Source organism: Leptinotarsa decemlineata, unplaced genomic scaffold (genome assembly GCF_025532065.1).
Source record: "Leptinotarsa decemlineata unplaced genomic scaffold, Ldec_3_MD MMD2_tig00026314_RagTag_RagTag, whole genome shotgun sequence".
NCBI lineage: Eukaryota > Metazoa > Arthropoda > Insecta > Coleoptera > Chrysomelidae > Leptinotarsa > Leptinotarsa decemlineata.
In genome coordinates this window covers 1,112,312-1,131,648 of record NW_027412684.1, presented here as the reverse complement: position 1 = coordinate 1,131,648, position 19,337 = coordinate 1,112,312, and the positions used below count along the sequence as shown (strand labels likewise).

General features: G+C 35.3%; 1 protein-coding gene and 1 long non-coding RNA gene across 2 annotated transcripts in view; one reads left to right on the top strand and one right to left on the bottom strand.

The window, feature by feature from the left end:
* Positions 1 to 30: 30 nt before the first annotated feature.
* LOC141485198 (uncharacterized) lies at positions 31 to 1,039 on the bottom strand. The gene is made up of 3 exons (XR_012467089.1): positions 662 to 1,039; positions 416 to 600; positions 31 to 87 (listed from the first exon to the last, which is right to left on the bottom strand). It is a non-coding gene; the product is annotated as an uncharacterized lncRNA (long non-coding RNA).
* Positions 1,040 to 5,591: 4,552 nt separating this feature from the next.
* Positions 5,592 to 19,337, top strand: part of wgn (Tumor necrosis factor receptor superfamily member wengen) — a 132,575-nt gene continuing 118,829 nt past the window's right edge. Inside the window, exon 1 of the mRNA XM_074181748.1 lies at positions 5,592 to 6,082. Within this exon, the coding sequence (XP_074037849.1) occupies positions 6,059 to 6,082 (24 nt within the window). The 5' untranslated portion in view covers positions 5,592 to 6,058. The remainder of the gene's footprint in view (positions 6,083 to 19,337) is intronic.

Below are 19,337 nucleotides of genomic sequence, written 5' to 3'. Positions count from 1 at the left end.
ATTTAGTATCAGAATTAATTTGAAAAAAATGTTACCTTTTAAAAAATAATCTTTCAACATCTCAAGGTTGTGTTCTTGACTCCACATCTGAAAGGATATATTTTAGAAGGACACAATAATAATTATATCAACAGGAGAAATCAGGAAATCACTCATTTATAGATGTACAATATATACAAGGGATTTTGAAAAGGTCTACGTCTAAATTCTCATTGCTTTTGAGTAAAAATAAATAAACAATATGACGAAGTTGAATGCCGTGATTGAGACTTTTCAAAAAATAAAAAAATAGGAGTGGACCTCTTCAGTGGTTAAACTTGTACCTACTCTTCTGTGAAATGATAATCCACATATGCTTTCATTCTTTGAACTATTAACACGATTTGTATGTGGCTGAAAATGGGAGAGTAGCTACCTTTCATATTTTGACTAGCATTTGGTTGTTTGACGCAATTCATATTGTCTTCTGAATCCGAGTCTGAGGAAGATAAATTTGTACTTTTCTTCCTAATTCTTTTTCTAAATCTTGTTCTAAATCTGAATTTAAATCAGATGTTATTTCTGCTTTAATCGCTTTATGTCGAGCTGTGGCCAAGTTGTCTGCAAATTCAATGTAAGTTATAGAATCTAAAAATGTTAATAATGTGTTATACATACATACCATAAGCATTACCAATAATTCTGATGGGGAATGTTTCCCACGCACTGCAAAGACTTTCACATTTGGCTATTAAATTCTTCAATTTTACTCCATGCATTGATGACCAATAGCACTGTTTCCAATTCCTTTATAATCCATGATTCTGGTAGTTTCGACAGTATCACACTCGACACTTTCACAAAAAAGTACAGTTGACCATATAAACGACCACGAGAAATATTGAAACAAATGCTTTTGCTAACAAATTTATTGTTAGGTTATTATTCTATAATTAACAATAATTACCCTTCAAAATGCACAGACCAGTCAACGACCAACAGAAAACCATACCTATCATACGGAATCACTTTCAAATACCGCCATGTCAGAATTGTCGAATTGTCAACATGAATAAATGAGCAATTATTATTTTTGAACAGGAAATTTGATCATTACAATTTCATTGATGGCGATGAATATGATTAATTCTATGCCCGATTAATCTTCTCAGAGTTTGGAATTAGAACTGTGGAAATGGAAACGTGTTATTAAAATTTTTTCTATATGTAATCTGCGGAAAGTTCTTCACAATTGGCATCACCAAATCTGCCACTCTCACTTTAATTTTTTATTGCTTGATAACTAATAACAATTACAAAGAATTTGTGTTGAAGTCTCTTAGATATATACAATTATGAACAATTTGTCTCAAAATTTTTCTGTTCTTTTTCTTCAACTTCTTGCAGTTTTATTCAAAACACTGCGACTATTGCCATTTTGATGCTACCAAGTGGTAGGTGGGTATATTACGGTCCGAAGAAATATGTCCAAAATAACCAAGACCAATATCGAAAATACGATTCAGTAGATTCTCAGAATATCAGAACGGGATATTATTAGAGTATATCGAACGAATGTTCATAGGATATTTGTTGCAAAATGAAGATAGTTTATGAACATTCTGAGAACATTCAATCAGAATATTCTTAAATGAGTATATTTGAACGTTGTCAGAATATTCATAGAATATTCTGTGCTGTCTGGGAAATGGAATGACTAGACAAGTGTGCCTATCCAATCCAATATATCAGATTTGGTTTTTTCCAATAAGTCGTTGATATACAATGAAAAGAGGTTTCCGAGAAATAAAACTCAAAGTCGTCACCACTATACCAGAGGTTAATAAAAAGAGGGTTGGAGACAATATGAATCCCTGGGGAACACCAACGTTGATGGTGAAAGTATTCCATCGGCGGCCACTTGCAGGAAACGTTCTTTCAGGAAGTTGAAGAGTCATTAACAAAAATTATCCGAGAAGCCCTAACATCGAAGTTTAACCAGCAAACCATCATGCCACAAACGGTCAAAGGTCTTAGAAATATCAAGGGCAACAGCTCTTGATTCTCCATGTTTCTCGATTGCTTTATTCCAAATATGGGTGACATACGATAGAAGTTCGCCAGTTGACCTTTGTTTCCGAAAGCCATATTGATGATCACTCAAGATCAAGAGTACTTCATAAGGCAGTTCGTAGTTGACATTTGGAGGCATAAAGTGACTTCCAGTGTCAACCAATAGTCTGTTGCACTCTGCATTGAATTGATTTGTGCAACTGGCAATGTGCACAAACAAGTCTAATGCAGTACATCTAGCCTCTCTCTCCAGAAAAATGTGGAGAGGAGGTAGATCTAGAAGGATATCCATGACTGGTGACGGTGTGGTACTGATGGCACCACTGATGGCCAGACAAGCCTGCTTCTGTAAGCGAGAGACCTTCGTCTGGGCCGTTTTATGTAAAGCCTTCGGCCACCAGGCAATTGCACCATACGTGATCATTGGTCTGACAATCATCACATAAGTCCAATGGATTTGTTTGGGACCTAAACTCCAAGTTTTACCACAAATCCTTCGACATGTCCATAGGGACAGTCTGGCTTTGTGTAAAACTTTTTCCATGTGAGCGTTCCAGATGAGTTTTTTTATCAAGGACAATGCCAAGATATTTCACCTCCGTTCCAAATGAAATGACCTCACCATTGAGGAAAAGTGACGTTAGATCATCCAATTTTCTCCTCCTGGTGAAGGAGATTATCACAGTTTTGCTGGGGCTGACAGACATCTACTCCCTCAGGCACCAACTGTGAACAACGTCCATTGTGCTTTGGAGGATATTACAAGCTATTCTTTCCGACATGGACCTTGCAAAGATGGCAAGGTCATCTGCATAAGCTTGCAGATCTACTTTTCTTCTGTCGAGGGTATCAAGCAGACTATCCATCAGGAGCGACCACAGAAGGGAAGATAGTACCCCACCTTGGGGCAGCCTGTGATGACCCTGAACCTGATGGTCTCGCCTTGAAGAGTCGTAGTTGAAGTTCTGTTTACCAGCTTGGCGTATATCCAGCCAGTTATGGTCGATTCCATACCTTTCATAGCCTGAGACGATCCTATAGATTGTCAAATGCTCCTTCAATATCGAGAAATACAGCAAGCGCAATCTTCTTGTTGTCAAGGAATTGGGAGATTTTCTCTACAAGGTTGTTTAATGTTAAATCTATCGATTTGCCGGTTTGATAAGCATACTGGTGGTTATTCAGGGGGGAAGCATATAATGCCACCCTCCTGATGTGTCCATCCAGTATCATCTCAAGTCCTTTCCACAGGAAGGATGTAAGGCTGATTGGTCGTACCGATTTAGGGTGTGAGTCTTTCCGACTCACTTATACACTCATAGTATAGTGTACGTTTGTAATCCAGTGCGTAGTATTACTACCTATGAAGGTGCGCGTCTAGAATATTTTCTCTTTCTGAAAATTATTTAATTATTATCATGGATCAAAATATTATATTTCAGCACCAACTCTCATAAAATACTATAGCAAACATTTATACATGAAATCTTATTTTTAGAAATCAACAAGCCAAACGAATATAAAGTACAAAATCAAGTTTTTGTTTCTTCTTTTTTTGCAGAACGATCAGTAAATTTTTGGCAATCAACCTGCTCATTGCTATAAATATGACGTGAAGTTTTCTTCTCAGGCATGTGTCTCAATATTGAAACAATTTGCTCACTCGAAGCAACACTTGTAGGAAAAGTTTAATAATAGTATATCATGTACCGAGTAAGATAAGAACCCAATCACCCACGAGGGAAAAATTGTAAGCACGAGGCGTTAGCCGAGTGTGATATTTCGTCAGTGGACGTAATTGGCCTCATCCTCGAGGTGCGTTCTATACTTTTTCTATGACCAACCGTAGAAAGGAAGGTACAATATATTTGTGTGGGATCATTGCTTTGAATAATAAACTCATTCAGTCAGTCAGAACTCAATTAAATGATTTAAAAATTGGTGACAATATTTCCTACAAATTATTTTATTAGGGTCCATTTTTAATAGAAGTTTTGGCTGAATCTTCGAAATAAACGGAAAGAACGTTTTCGGAAAACGAAGTTATGTTTTTCTTTGCTCAACTCATAAAATTTTCGAAATTATATTCGTATTTTTCTCTCGATTTTGCTGGCAGAAAATTATTCATCGCAATATTTGCTTGCTCGGTAATGTCTGGTGTGGTAGCACAAATTTTTTGATCGTTGTCCTTCATTTTGAATTTTTACGAGATACTGAATGACAGCTTATAATTTAAACAAGTAGTGGTTGTTGATTCACGGATATAACTAGATTCATTACCAACCCACAAACTGTTGAACAATAAATTTACTGAAAATACGATTTTTATTCAGAAAAAATGCACTGATTTTGGATTTTGGACAATTGAAGGTATTCATGAGATCATGAACTGGTCGCCATTAAGATTATTCAATACTTATTTCATACTTTGACTCTTCTCAGTCATTTTTTAAATGCTTTCCCGGCTTCTTTCTGATTCTGATGCAGAAGGATAACATAATTACCGACAGAAATAACTGGAAGGTTTTGATCGAATTCAATTTGTTTTGGAGAACTTAAAAGTGATAATACAGTCCCGGTTCCAATATGTGTAACAATTTAGCCAATGCCTGTTGGGCCATTTCTATCGGTTGAAAGGACAATGACATTACCTTTGTATTAAATTATAGTTTTCTGGAGTTGAACCAACTCTTATATTTTATGCTTCACTAGTAGTCTTATGCTTCACTTGTACAAGGGTCCTGTCTGCTGGATGGACATATGGCTGTCATGTTAGAAGTCGATGAAATATTTACTCTGGCTGTATTATGAAGAGAATGACATGGATCTATTATTATTATTATTTTTTCTAGAAGAATCATCCGGAAAATAAGTGATTTATTTGTAGAACTTCACGTCTCGCTTTATTGAGGAATCCATTCTTTAGGTTATTCACAAGATATTTTATGTTGACTAGAAAAAATGTTAACACCTTGAAAATAAATTCGATTTCTAGAGAGAAAGGTCTACATTTCAAAAAAAAGCCGAGATGTTGAGAAAAAAATGAGACCTCGGAAAAATGTTGAGATCTCACGAAAATTACCAAGATAAAGTAGTAAACAAAGTTTGATCCTCGATAAAATTTGTTACTCAAAAGAATAATTTGTCAGCGTCATGTTGAAAAAGCAACACACCCTTCCAACCCCTGTCGATATAACATCATTTAACTCCCCATTCACATCCACTCCAGCACCATGGCAAAGACCTTACCAACTATACAAACAGTCAAGTGTTTACATTGTACGATGCCCACAACACCGCCTGTCCTCGAAGTGGCTGAAATATATAAAAGTGTCCTCTTCGGGTAGGCCGTTGAATATATTCTAGAAGCGTCGTTTTTCGAATACAATTAGAATAAATTATGGTCATGTGTGGGGAAGAAACGGAAGTAAAAGAGATTCTAACGACTTCTAACAGTGCTAATGTAAAATAATTAAGAAGCGGTAGTCGGAAACTAGAGGCTTTACGGCAAGTTCGGGACCGGATTTGGGAAACAGTCTTCGTGTCTGTATGGCTTCATTGTGTTCTAATAGGTCACGGTAAAGAAGTGAGCGATTTTACTACCCTTGACGAGTTCTTAGTTGTCATTTGTTTACTAGAGTGATGTTAACTCCGAAACCCGTTACCTAACTCAAAATCGACACATCCGTGGACGAACGTACAGTCGTTTGTTTTCAGTGAGCGCGCTATTTAAAATTAGAAAAATTGTGCGTTCGCGAGATAAGCGCGAGTGGCGATTCAAATCACAGCCGACTCTGTTAATTTTGAAATAAGTTTGTTGCTTGTGCGAAGGATTTCAGTTGCGCTTGAACCAGCGATACGCGGGCTGCGAGAGATTTTCCGGCGCTTTCGGTCCGAAAAGCGCGCGTGCTTCGAGTGACGAAAATATTATGTGGCGCCACAAGGTGTGGAATTTTGTGGGTGATTATATTATTCGATAAACTGAGTTTTGGAATATCTACTACGGATGGCGATTTCTACGCTCATCAGGGTAAGTGAAATTTGAAAACCTCACAACTACATAGCAAAATGAAAACATTGGAAGACACTGTGGAAAAACGTACATGTATTTCACTAATGTCCAAAAGATCTAAAGAGAGGACGGCCTTTACCCATCTGTTTACCAGATTAAACATATTTTTTATTATATCAAAACTCACACAAATACATCTCGAATATATTTCCTATTCAAATATGTTCATGGTTATATTTACTTCTTGAAAAATACCTAATTGATACTTTTGCCATGTTATTTCCAAAAGCATCACAGTTGTGAAGAAAATATTCAGATAATTTTCATATAACTTTTTGATGCGAACAAAACTGATTTCCTGAAAAATCTCCTGTAGAGTTATAAATAAAAGTATATTTTCTTTGCAAAGAAATATTTTGTAGCTCTACTTCTTCATGTTCATAAAAAAATTTGGGAAACTTCCAAAAAAAGGAAGAAAGTAATCAATTCCAAAATAAAGTCTTAACAAAAATGTGTAAATCATGCAAAGAAGTAATTTTCGGGCACAAACTGGAAGAAAAAGCCCTCTTTTATATAAACATTGTATTACACGAAAGAATTAATACTTTTCAAACAACTACTACTATATGAACATTGAATTAAACATTCATAAAATTACGACTTTATGTCACAAATGGGTTGAATCTACTGAAGTAACGATAACATTACCATATAGGAGTAGACAGAATCTACTCATGTCATCGATGACAGTACGTAATGACATTTATTCGTTTATTTCTTTCGATCCCAGCCATAGGAATCTTGTTTAAATTGAAAGGGTTATATTTATTTGGGTAAAAATGTTTTGTCTTTCTACTTTTCCATGTTATTAAGAACATCTCCTACTGTAGAAAGTTTTCTTCATATGTCCATATGTTATTACCATGATAATTAATCATCATGTATCATCAGAGGATGACCTTCTCATTAATAAATATCTTCAATTTTGACATGATTCTTTGAAATTCGAAATAACTATAAAACTAAATTGCTTCACATTGTGAGTAAATTTGTATTGAATCATCCAATATCCAAGATATAATATCCAAATTGAGTTCAATCATATTTTGCGGACATGTACTTTTTCACTTTACTAAAATGATTTCTCATCGAAATACAGAAGATACGCTCTAAAACGAAATTATTAACTTTCGGATTTTCATCATTATAATAAACTTTTCAGCAGAATAGTCGTTTTCATATCCATTGTATTTTTCAGCCTCACTTCCTAATTTTCTGCGATTCAGATGAAAATCCTATTGTTTTGACAGAGATCAATTTTTCTGGAAAAAGCCTTTCCACTTTTTCACTAGAGGATATAGATTATCAATTTTATAGTTTCCTACCCTCACTGTATTTTTTTAAGAAATGATGTGAAAAATCGGGAAGACACGTCAATTTTATTTTCAAGGGAACTTTCAAGAAATATTTTTGGTCCACGTGGACCCCCCTTTAAAAGAGGTATAGATGCTACCCTTAGAACCTTAAATAAGATAAAGGGGATTGAGTGACCTAGGATTCCAATCGGCATTTTTTTAACAGTACGTAAGTAAACGTAAAAATGATCTTATCTGTAAAATGAGCGAAGCGCGCGGTACGTTGCCCTAACAGAACATCCATTTTTATGAAACAATTTCATTATTTGCACGTGTTGTTGAATGCTATGGTGATTTGGCAAAACAAACTGAATAAATAACAACAATTTGACAGATATAGCTCCAACAAGATTATCGTTATCAATTGTCAAAGTTCGGAAGTGCCTGTTGGGAGACCCTACACAAGAAATTATTTTTTTCAGAAAATACATGTAACAAAAGGTTTTTATGTACTTCTCAAGGGAGAAGTTGTTTCAGATGGATTCTTCTTTCGTGTGTCATTAATATTTATGGAAATATCACACATTTTCTATTGAATTTTGAAGTTCTCGTTGAAATTATATGTGTTTTTTTCAAACTCCCCAGTATTTTTTCTTTTTTTATTCTATTACGAATATATTTTACCAATATTACTCACTACATACATTCAAAGATGCATGCACGCATGAGGTAATGAATAAATGAATTAATATATCAGAATGTTGGAGGGCCTTCACGGACATGTATTCAGAAAGAAAGAAATAATGTATTTTACCTTCGGGTAAATGTACTACAGACAAGCAAGTGCATAACTATAGTTGCACGTAAAATTCAAATGACATGAGTAGGTAACAGAACAATAAAAATACTTCTTGGCCATATATCATAATAATATTATTCTGTATTTGTTCTTCAAATCATTCATAGTGTATTTACTAAACATGCAGCAAAAAAATTTAGAGACTATTCAAAGATACGGGGCCAGAAACAATTTCGGCAATAAGAATTTTGGTAATTTTAAAATTATTAACGTAGCCGAAATAAAAGTATAGCGTACTACAATGGACCTACCAAGTAATAAAAAATCTAACAATTCCGTTGGTACCTATCAACAACTCCAGTGGAAGATTTGAGAAATCGGATAATTGCTGGGTGTAACGCAATCAGAAACGATCCTGGTGTTTTTGAAAGAGTTCGGGAGTCAATTAGGAGAAGATTGGATTCTTGCACCCGAGCGGGGGTAGTCATTTTCAACAGTTTTTGTAAATTAAAAAACATTGCATGTAATTTTTGGTAATAAATATTCATTGTCGAAATTCTTTTTAGCTCCGTATCTTCGAAACAAAGTGCCCTATCAAAAATCATCAAAGAACAAAATGTCCTTAGAATAGTCCAAGGAATAGTCCCTTAAATTTTTGCCGCATGTTTAATAAACACACTGTATAGTGTGCTTGTAGACACTCCAAACATTCGTAGGTAATGGAAATTAAATAGATATCATAACAAGTAGAAAATCAAAAAAAGTTTTCCTTAAAATAAATAAAATTGCTATGGCAGGGATTAGGGTATTATTTGTTTAATATATCGATTTTTCATCTGCCATTTCAACACCGACTATAGGCGATAAAATTACTGAGTTAGAATATAATGAAGACACAAACTTCGAAAAAAATGTTATCACGGTAATGATGAACGTATTCAAAAAACACTTCATTGTGAGATTTTCACTAAACGATTTTACAAAAACGCAACACGTGCTTCGCCATTCAATGGCTTCTTCGGGCGTGAATTTTCTTTACTAACTAATTTTACATATTCAATGCTAAACGTACCTTATTCTACAAATTGAAGTACCTACATTTCAATTACCCGATTTTTACCTAAGTTGGTAATGAATTAAATTACCTGAGCTTATATCCCACATATTTAGTAACGCGAAGTTATTCAATTCTAATTGATTATTCAGTAAATTACCCGAATTCCCGAACTTATTGATATCTAAAAATTCTAGAAGATTGAGTTTCAAACTCTTCTTTTCTAAATGTGACACATCGTATTCATGATTGAACTCATGGGCTTCTGCTAAAAGGTGGTTTGCAAATGTGGAATTGGTTTTTCTATTTACAAAACTACTTCTATGCTCTTTAATTCTTTGGGAAAATGAATCTGATAAAAACACTTTTTCTATACTAGAACAAAAGAACTGACTTTCGACGCGCGTTTCGCTAACCAAGTTAGCATCATTAGGAAATTAGTAATCACATCATCTAGCTACGTTAGAGCTTTTATATTCATATATTCGAACCATCATCTCATATTAAAGCTAGCATTAGGGTGATGTTTATGAAATATCCAACTAACATAGTAAGATGGGTTTGAAATCGCTTCAAGAAAATGTGCATCTTATCATTTTTCTTATACCTTTTTTCAGAATTAGATGTTATATCGTTTTGATATGTTTTCCCAACTCGATAATCTTCTAAATCAAAAAATGCTTATTCAAGTCGGTTTCCTACAAGTTCAGCTTTAAGGCGAATTGTTGAATTATCAAGAAACGCATGGGGATCGGCAAACAGACGTCATTAAGAACACTTTCGCTCCGGTATATAACCAATCTTAGAAGAAACCGGAATATCCAGTATTAATATTCTTGATGAATCGCAGTTTACCTACTTTCTTATATTCGGTAATTTCTGGAAACTTGCAGTTTCTGCGAACTAAAATGTAGTTAGTGAATTATTTCTCGAATATAAATAACTACCTGGATTTTCCATGTCCAAATTATTTGAAATTGGCGTAAGTCATTCGAATTTCCAAAAATCCACTATTTGTAGTATTTTGCTTTTATTTTATATAGAAAAAGAGTAATGGTAGGTAATATTGGTATTTAGAATTCAATCTAATCACGTTTTATTGTAGATAGTCAACAAAAACTATAATACTAAAAATATACCATTTTCAATTCAAACAAGATTCCTATGGCTGGGATTGATTCAAATAAGAGAATGAATGTTATTACGTAATGTCATCGTAACTTGAGTAGATTCAACCCATTCGGGACATAAAGTCGTGAAGTTATGATTGAAATGAGAACTTCATCTTTTACTTTCATCCAGATTGGTGGTGAAGAGGATAGGATAAGTGTTTTATTCCGGAACATCAATGTCTGCCATTGAGGATGACAGTGTTCCATGTAAGTGAAATTGTACCTATTTTCCATATTGCGTGGCAATATGAATACAAACAAAAGGAATAAAAAAAGTGTTTTCTTGTATAAATCAATATTCATATGAAAGTACTTAGTTGTTTTGGGAAGGTTTTTTCTTCTAGTTTGTACCTGAAAGTGTTTTTGCATGATCTACACATCTTTAAAAAGAGTTTATTTTAAAATTAATTACTCTCTTCCTTTCTTTGGAAGTTTCCCACATTTTTTGTATTGAAATAGAGTACTGCATAGCCAAAACTTTCCTTTCCCAAAAGTTTGGTAGTTTTTTGAAAGTAGTGTTAATGAAACTGAATCTATTCGATTCCAGACGCAATACCTACAAATATTGCCAATTTATTATATATAAATCAGCGAACCTCACACCTCCGCACAGATAACAGAGCATTTATGCATAGGTACATATAGGAAATTGAGCTTTTAGAAAATTGAAAGAATTTATATTAGTTGTTATATATTGAGATCACAATGAATAATAATGATTTGAAGTGATATAATAAAAAAATTAAAATAATGAAAAGTCAACTATCATTGGCGCTCTCCCGTCTATATTGTCTCCAACCCTCTTTTTATTTATATCAACGACTTATTGGAAAAAAACAAGAATCCAATATATATATTTACTGACGACAGCACACTTGTCTCTTCATTCCATTTAGATTCCAGGACATCGGCTACGGAAGCACAACTTCACCGGCAGCAGAAGGTTGCATATCTGAGGATCTAGAAGTGATTCGAATTGGGGTGAAAGTAACCAGGTTTAATTCAATGCCATAAAAACCCAGCCATCGGTTTTCTCCAAGAATATAAATATCTCCGAACCGGATATAATAATGTCAGGTCAGACAATTCCGCTTTTTGCTTCGATGAGTTTGTTGGGGGTTAAAATAGTCATCAATATGTCTTGGCACAATCATGTCGCTGGAATTGCAAAGACCGCTTCTCAAAAGCTTGGAACACTGTCCCGAACCAGAAAACTATACACACCTCAGCAACTTTTATGCTTTATAAAGCTCAGATCAGACCTTCTTTGGAGTATTGTTCTCATGTATGGAGCTCTGCCCCTAAACATACCCTGAAGTTGCTGGAGTTCATCCAGAAACGAGCCATCCGCCTGATTGGAACGCTAACATTACGTGCAACCTTGATAGCCTAGAACAGGGGTCTCCAAACTTTGAAGCCTTCGGGCCATAATGATTCTTTCAGTTTGTTCCAAGGCCAATTTCTGCCCTTAACTATATTTCTAGACTAGGATAGTCGCAAAGTGCGTAATATGCTTAAACTTAGATACTTAAATGAAGTTTTCTTTGTTATCATTTCTGTCGTTAAGTTTTACCTTGCAAGTAAATAAAACCGAGTAATTATCATTCTGTGTTTTCTTCTTCAACTTATCACAGCAATAGTAACAACAATTAGGTAATCATTGGTTGTCGCGGGCCAGATTGATGACAGTAAATCATTGGCTGTCGCGGGCCGGATTGATGACACTGGCGGGCCGGATTTGGCCCGCGGGCCGTAGTTTGGAGACCCCTGGCCTAGAACATCGATGAAAGGTTGGAGATTTATCTCTCTTCTATAGAAACTTTCACGGGTGGTGTTCAAGTGACTTGGCACATTTGATTCCACCAAGAGTGGTACATAACAGAAATACGCGACGGACAGTGGCTGCTCATCGTTTAGAGGTTCAACTCAGTACACTTCAAACTTCACTATTCAAGAAGTCTTTCATCTGGTGAACTGCGTTTATGTGGAATAAACTTCCTGAGAACGTTTTTCCAAATGGATTTGATCTAGCGATTTAAATCCAATGTGAATCGCTACTTTCGCACAGGCACTGCTCCAAGAGCGCCTTCAGGATTTTTCTGTAGTGTTGTGTTTTGTCCCTAAAAAAAATAAAAAATAAAAAGAGTATACACCTCCCTTCCTGCAAATTACTTCAATGGAGCTGGTTGAAAGTGAGAATCATTGTTTTCCTACCATGTGATAAATTGGTCGATAGTAAGCCGTGTAATATCCACTGTAGGTATTTCCAGTGTGAAACATCAATGATCTGTTGGCAAGTTCATCGTCGAGATACGACATCTACCGGACATGTCAAAACTAAGCCAGATGGTAAACCAAAAATAAATCCCTGTCATCTGTGATTTATTTTGCTTCCCGTGAGTGAAAGTAATTTAGTTTACCTATTCATCAGTTTCTCATGTCTAGAATTAACGCGCTAAGAAACATAACTCTCACAAATTCACAATTAAATGACTCAAAACACCCCAAAAACCCCAAAACATTGAAAGTAACCCATGTTTAACATTCATTGTTTCCGCTGTTAGCTGTTTCAATAGCGCCATCATCGGTAGTTACATCATTGCGTAGTTACTCATCTCTCTAGAGGAAAACGCACAGTAGTATTTAATTTTTCTCTGAACCTTTATGTTGTAAATTATCGTTTCAGAAGTATCACTGAAAATGTATGGATCGTCAATGATTTTGTAGCCTTTCTAGACAATCTACATTTTGAACAAGACGATATATCGTCACCGTCTGATGTTTCTTCCATGATGAAATGGTCCAAACATTACGACAAACTTGGCTGGACAGCACTTCACGGAATCGAGTGACAAATTCCAAAACGCATCAAAAGTAACAGAACAGTGACCGCAATATGTGCTGAGCAACAGAATACAGTAAAGATATCATGTAACTGAAATACTAAGACTTCACCTTTCTTGCTTTCAGCAATCAATTATTTCATCAAATTCTCTGGTGATCTCATATTCTGTGGATATGTACCCTTTAAGGGGACCTTCTCGTCACCGCCAAGCAACGGCTAGGTAAACATGAACATTTTCACTATACGTCGTTGGCGATGTATCAGATTAAGGGCAGCAACATTACATCTGAGAGCCCCTTTGAACGTCAAATACGTGTTATGCGTGGGGTTGTGCGAAATCCCAGATAAGCTTTATTAAATTATCCCTGTCGACACAAACAAGAGAGAAGTGATTGTCGAAAGGAACGACTTGGGGCTCTTATAGAAGTAAATTTCCTAACTATCTATGGAATAGACTCGACTGAAGTAATTGTGATTCAATTAAGCTACTAATCATCTCTGGGACGATCTAGTTACTGCGAAAGCGATGGGAAAATTCAATTTTCTATATGTGGAGACCAGATACTGATGCCGTGGCGTAACATAAGACAATCAGAAAGTTACGAGGAATGTAGTCATTACTCATGAGAATAAAGTTTGTCACGAAGAGAATACTATACTTTTTTTATGACTTACATTCGGAATATTTGAAAAAAAATTAACTTGTGAAGAATACTCCGAATTAAAGATATACTATAAAATTTTATAAAAAGAAATAACCGATGACCGTTTGGTGGTATAGAGCTTCCAGTTTATTTGACTGCAAAGTCCTCGTGCGATTGTTCTTTTAATTTCTTGGTATCATATATTTAAAGGTTCTCTTTCTTCAATAACAATGGGTAGAATATTTTTCTGTCTTATATTTTCCTTCTTCTCTTTAACATTTCTTCTTGGGCCTTGGGGTAAATTATTGGATCTTGCGTAGTGATAGTAGGTTCTTTCCTGTTCATCAAGCCCTCTAGTCTGTCGAACTCCGACTTGGCATCGTCATTACACTTCTTTTCGAAGTATTGCCTGACTGTCTCAATCTGCAACTCTTGTGTTGTTACTAGCTCTGAGAGAAAAACGATTTATGTTTTGTACTCTGTAATTTTCTCATTTATTCTGCTTCGAATATATCGCATGAGCACCTTCAATGCTCTAAATTCAGTTTCTTGCACTTCAGTCATTGTAGGAGGTTGGGGCCTCATAAGCTTCAGCATTTTGGTGGGGGAGTCGATCATTGACTTTCTCCTTCGCTTTCTTTCATTTTTCAGGATGGTCGATTCATCTTCTTCGTCACTTGTAATTTTTTTCTTTCTACTGGGGAGTTCCCATTTTAAAAAGTTTTCTCTGTAGGTCTTGCGTTCTCACTTGTTGTAAGTATTTTTCGGCCTCAATTTTTGATTTTTGTATTTGTTGGGCTAAAACTTCGTCATTAGTTTTGTGTTTGTTTCATTAATGTGATAAGATCAGTCGGTCGGTAGCCGGTCGGTTCGACGTGGGTGCTTTGTTCACTCACTCGAATTGACTGCCGTGTTGGTCGATGGTTCAAGCCCCAAGCTGAACGATCGATTTTCACTTGTTATCCGTCCAACTCGTGTTATGAATCACAAGTTAAAAGGTAAGACCTCGTTAATCCTTAGCTCGCACAAGTTTCGACTTCTGAGGGTTGTCGTTCGTAGGGATGCGACGGCTGGTTAACGGAAAAACAGATTTTAAACAGATTTTTTTTTAAACAGTTGGCATTATGATTTCTCGCTCCTTACCTTCTCGGGGTAAATTCATCCCATTCTGTATGTTGGGAAAATGCTTCTCGGTCTGCCCTTTCCTGAATTAATAGGATTGGATCTATGTTTTGAGTAGTTGTACCGGTTCTGCTTTGTTGATTTCTCACCCGAGATTGGATGCTTCGTTCATCTTATTGACAAGCAATGTAATGCATTTTGCTTGTTATCTCCGTCGATTTCGTATGCAATCTTTGGATTATTATCTCCTTCACATCCATAATAATTTCTGAACTCTGGTTTTCAAGTCTCGTGTCCTACCAACTACTCCTTGAAAGTGTATATAAATCTAAGTGAAATATAACTATTTTAGTTTCAAACTACTCTCATTTTGCTATTGAGTAATGAACTTAAAATACAATACAATACAAAATAGGGCAAATCTACCTGTTCATCAGATTGTTGTGACGTCAAAGCTTCAAATAGTTCAGCTAAAAGTGCAAAAGTAGCAGCTAAAAGTAGCAATAAAAGTAATTTCATTTTCAATGTTTAAACAACAGCATTCGAGAGTTCATCAAGGGCCGGATCAACTACCTCAAGATAAACAAACAACATAAATCTTCGAACCAACTACGCATTTCTTTCTGCTTTTGACATTAAAAATGAGAAAAAAATAGTCATGTTCTGAAGCTTCTTCGGAGTTCCTGACGCCAGTTTCTCTAGTGTAAAAAATAAAATCAAACATTCATTATAAAGAAACATAAATAACAGTTGGGAAAATACTGATTCCTCTGTTATTTCCGTGTCTCTTCGAAGCAAATTGAAATCGTGATTGAAACGGAAATAAGAACTAAGAACGTTTTCCCTTGCTCCAGACATAATACTAATCAGTTTAATTATTATTCTCGACGAAGTTGATTCACCCCGAGTGTTGGTAATCCTTCGTCTCTGTGATCTTAAAACTCTCAACCAATAAATAATATCCTATTTATATTTTCCTTCTTTCCTGCCAGCCGACTGATTTCCAATTATAATTTTTCTTTGATCTGGTGAGAATATTTTGGCATTTATTTGTATTGAATTCCTCGTCCTGCTGTCATGCGACAGCCATATACAGGGTTGTCCGGAAACACATAAATTATTATTTTGAATTGAAAAATTATACCTGTATTATCATGTGCTTGGTTTTGCTTCTGGGATTGAGCGGTCTGTTTGTTTTTGTGGAGTGATAAGATGGATCTCCGTTTTGCTGGTAATATTTGCCCGTCATCCCTCTTGTTCATACTACTAGGTCTTTTTTCCAATTTCGATAGCCTCTCTGATCGTTGTCGCCAATACGTGTTGGACAGGACACGACATCAATTTCGAGAACACAAAAACTTCTACTCTCGAAAAATCAGTTTTCTCTAAAAAGATAAATGTCTCCGAACCGAATATAATAATGTGAGGTTAGACAGTTCCGCTTTCTGCTTCGATAAGGAGTTAAAATGGAGACCAATATGTTTTGGCACAATCATGTAGCTGGAATTGTAGAGGATGCTTCTCAGAAGCTTGGAACACTGTTCCGAACCAGAAAACTCTATACACCTCAGCAAATTTTGATGCTTTATAAAGCTCCGATCAGACCTTCTTTGGAGAATTGTTCTCATACATGGAGCTCCTCCCCTAAGCATAACCTGAAGCTGCTAGATTCCATCCGGAAAAGAGCCATCCACCTGATTGGAGACACGAACATCACTTGCAACTTTGATAGTCTGGAACATCGAAGATGGGATTTGTCTCTCTTCTATGGATACTTTACGCAGTGTTCAAGTGTTCACATTTGATTCCAGAAATACGCGACAGACTGTGGCTGCTTATCGTTTTGAGGTTCAACTCAGTATACTTTGAACTTCAGTGTTTAGGAACTCTTTCATTTGGAGAATTGCGTTTATGGGGAATAAACTTCCTGAGTAGTTTCGACAGGCACCACTCTTAGAGCACTTTAAGGATTTTCCTTTAGTTCTTGTGTCTTGTCCTTGAAAAAAAAGAAAAAGTAGTTTTCATAAGTAAACGCGCCCCTTTTATCCTCAGTGGGGGATCCCCAGTTGGAATATTTGAAAATTCTTCCTTATTGCACATCTACAACATAAAACGAACCTACATACAAAATTTCAGCCTCCGAAAGTATAGCGGTGCGAAAAAACAGTGATGAAAAGGTAGTTTTCATATGTAAAAGCTCCCCTTTTACTCCCATGGGAAGCGCCCCAGTTGGAATATTCCAAAATTCTTATTGCACATCTACAACACAAAACGAACCTACATACAAAATTTTAGCCTTCATAAAATCTGGTACGGTTTTGGTTTCAACAGATGAAATAAATACTCTAGTTATCAAGACACCTTGGGCTGAACGCAAACCACTTATGACGTAAATTGAGTAATGGCCTTTTATCCATTTAAATCTTTCATGTCGTTATATCAACTGAATAAATTGAAGAAACAAATGCAGATGACCTCCATTAAAACTACTTATTATAGGTCAAGTACCTTAAGTAGACCACGTCCCCTTGAGACTTGTAAATCTGTGTTGTTTATTTGTTTATCAATGTATAAGGAGTGTCTCAAATATTATGCACAAGTAAAATTCGGCACTCTAACTTAGATGTAGATCATCCTGTGTGCTTTTTAATAGCATGATCAGTGTTTTATTATAATATGGATGATTCAGGGATACATAATTAATCATTGTTATCACGTGACAAGAAGTTTCATGTCACGTGATTACAGACATCCTTGATGCTCCTTCAAATGATTTTCTTCCGAAAATTAGAACAAAAGTAATGAACTTGTTCAGGAACTGAATATATTATAGTATAAAAACGTACTCCATTGAGGAGTATGAATGAAATGAAGAATAGTGATTTGTATCGTGTATAATTATTTAAGACTGGCATGGTTTATTATGTGAATATCTACTATGATCAAAAACGTGTTTGTTTCCACTCTACCTAATGAAAAAAAATTAGAACTATAATTAAATATCAATAACATGAATACCACAACCTTTATGATTAGTCAATTTCGATATATTTCGACAATAATTTCTGAACTATTGATTTTAGGAGAGAGTACCTAGGATTTTTTTTTAAGAACTCCTTCAGAGGACGGTCGGTAGCCAGGCGGTTCGACGTGGGTGCTTTGTTCACTCATTCGAATTGACTGCCGTGTCGGTTGGTGGTTCAAGCCCTAGTCTGAACGATCGATTTTCACTTGCTAGCTTCCAATCCGTGTTAGTAATCACACGTTAAAAGGCAAGACCTCGTTAATCCTCAGCTCGCACAAGTTTCGACTTCTGAGGGTTGTCGTTCGTAGGGATGTGACAGCTGGTTAACGGAAAAACAGATTTTAAACAGATTATAAACAGATCAACATAATATTTGAGGTAATATATTTCCACTCGTTTGCGAGATATTTGAAAGAAAACTTTATATTTTTAGTTTTTCTTACCCAGTTCATATCGTAATAATTATATTTGTATACAAAAATATACCATTATTTTGAGATATATTCTCAACAGCATCGACCCTTGTCTACAATGAAAAAATGGTGCGACTACATTCCTTTGTCACATTTGGTTTCTAAGAAGACCCTTTCTCAATTCGTCGATTCTACTAGTGGTGGATGTATCAAATTTTTGATCAAAATAAACGAACTATCAAAACTGGTTTCAAAAAACAGGCTCCTCGAATCCCATTTCGTTGACTGTATAGGCCTGTTACTAGAGATGGGTATAAAATGAATATTTCATAAAATTGTTGAGATCGATATATAACACTAGACTTTTGGATGCTTCTGAAAATCTGGAAAGAGCAAAGTGTCTGACATCAAAACCATGAACAGTCACAAAGTTTTTATTCTGAACAACCCATTGCTCACTTCTTTTCCAAATTACCCTCCTGAAAATTGATGGAAATTTTCGGGGATAATTTTCCACCAATTTGTACTCAAAAAAGGCTAGTTTGAATATGTCTAATATGATATGAATTGATTTAAAATCCCTGAAAAAAATCTGTAAAAAATTAAAAAGGTTAGCTGAAAAAAATAACAATTATATTAAGTAAAAAAACTGAAATTACAATGATATAAAATACAAGCAAAAACCAAAAAAAAATTGAACTATTAACAGGAGATTAAAATTAAAAAATTATTAACAAGAAATGAAAATCAAAAACTAAAAGATTCCAAACCAAGTTGCTTCGCGACGTTTCGATTGTTAGTATCCACTATCGTCTTCGGGTGATAACTGGACTTATTCCTCAGA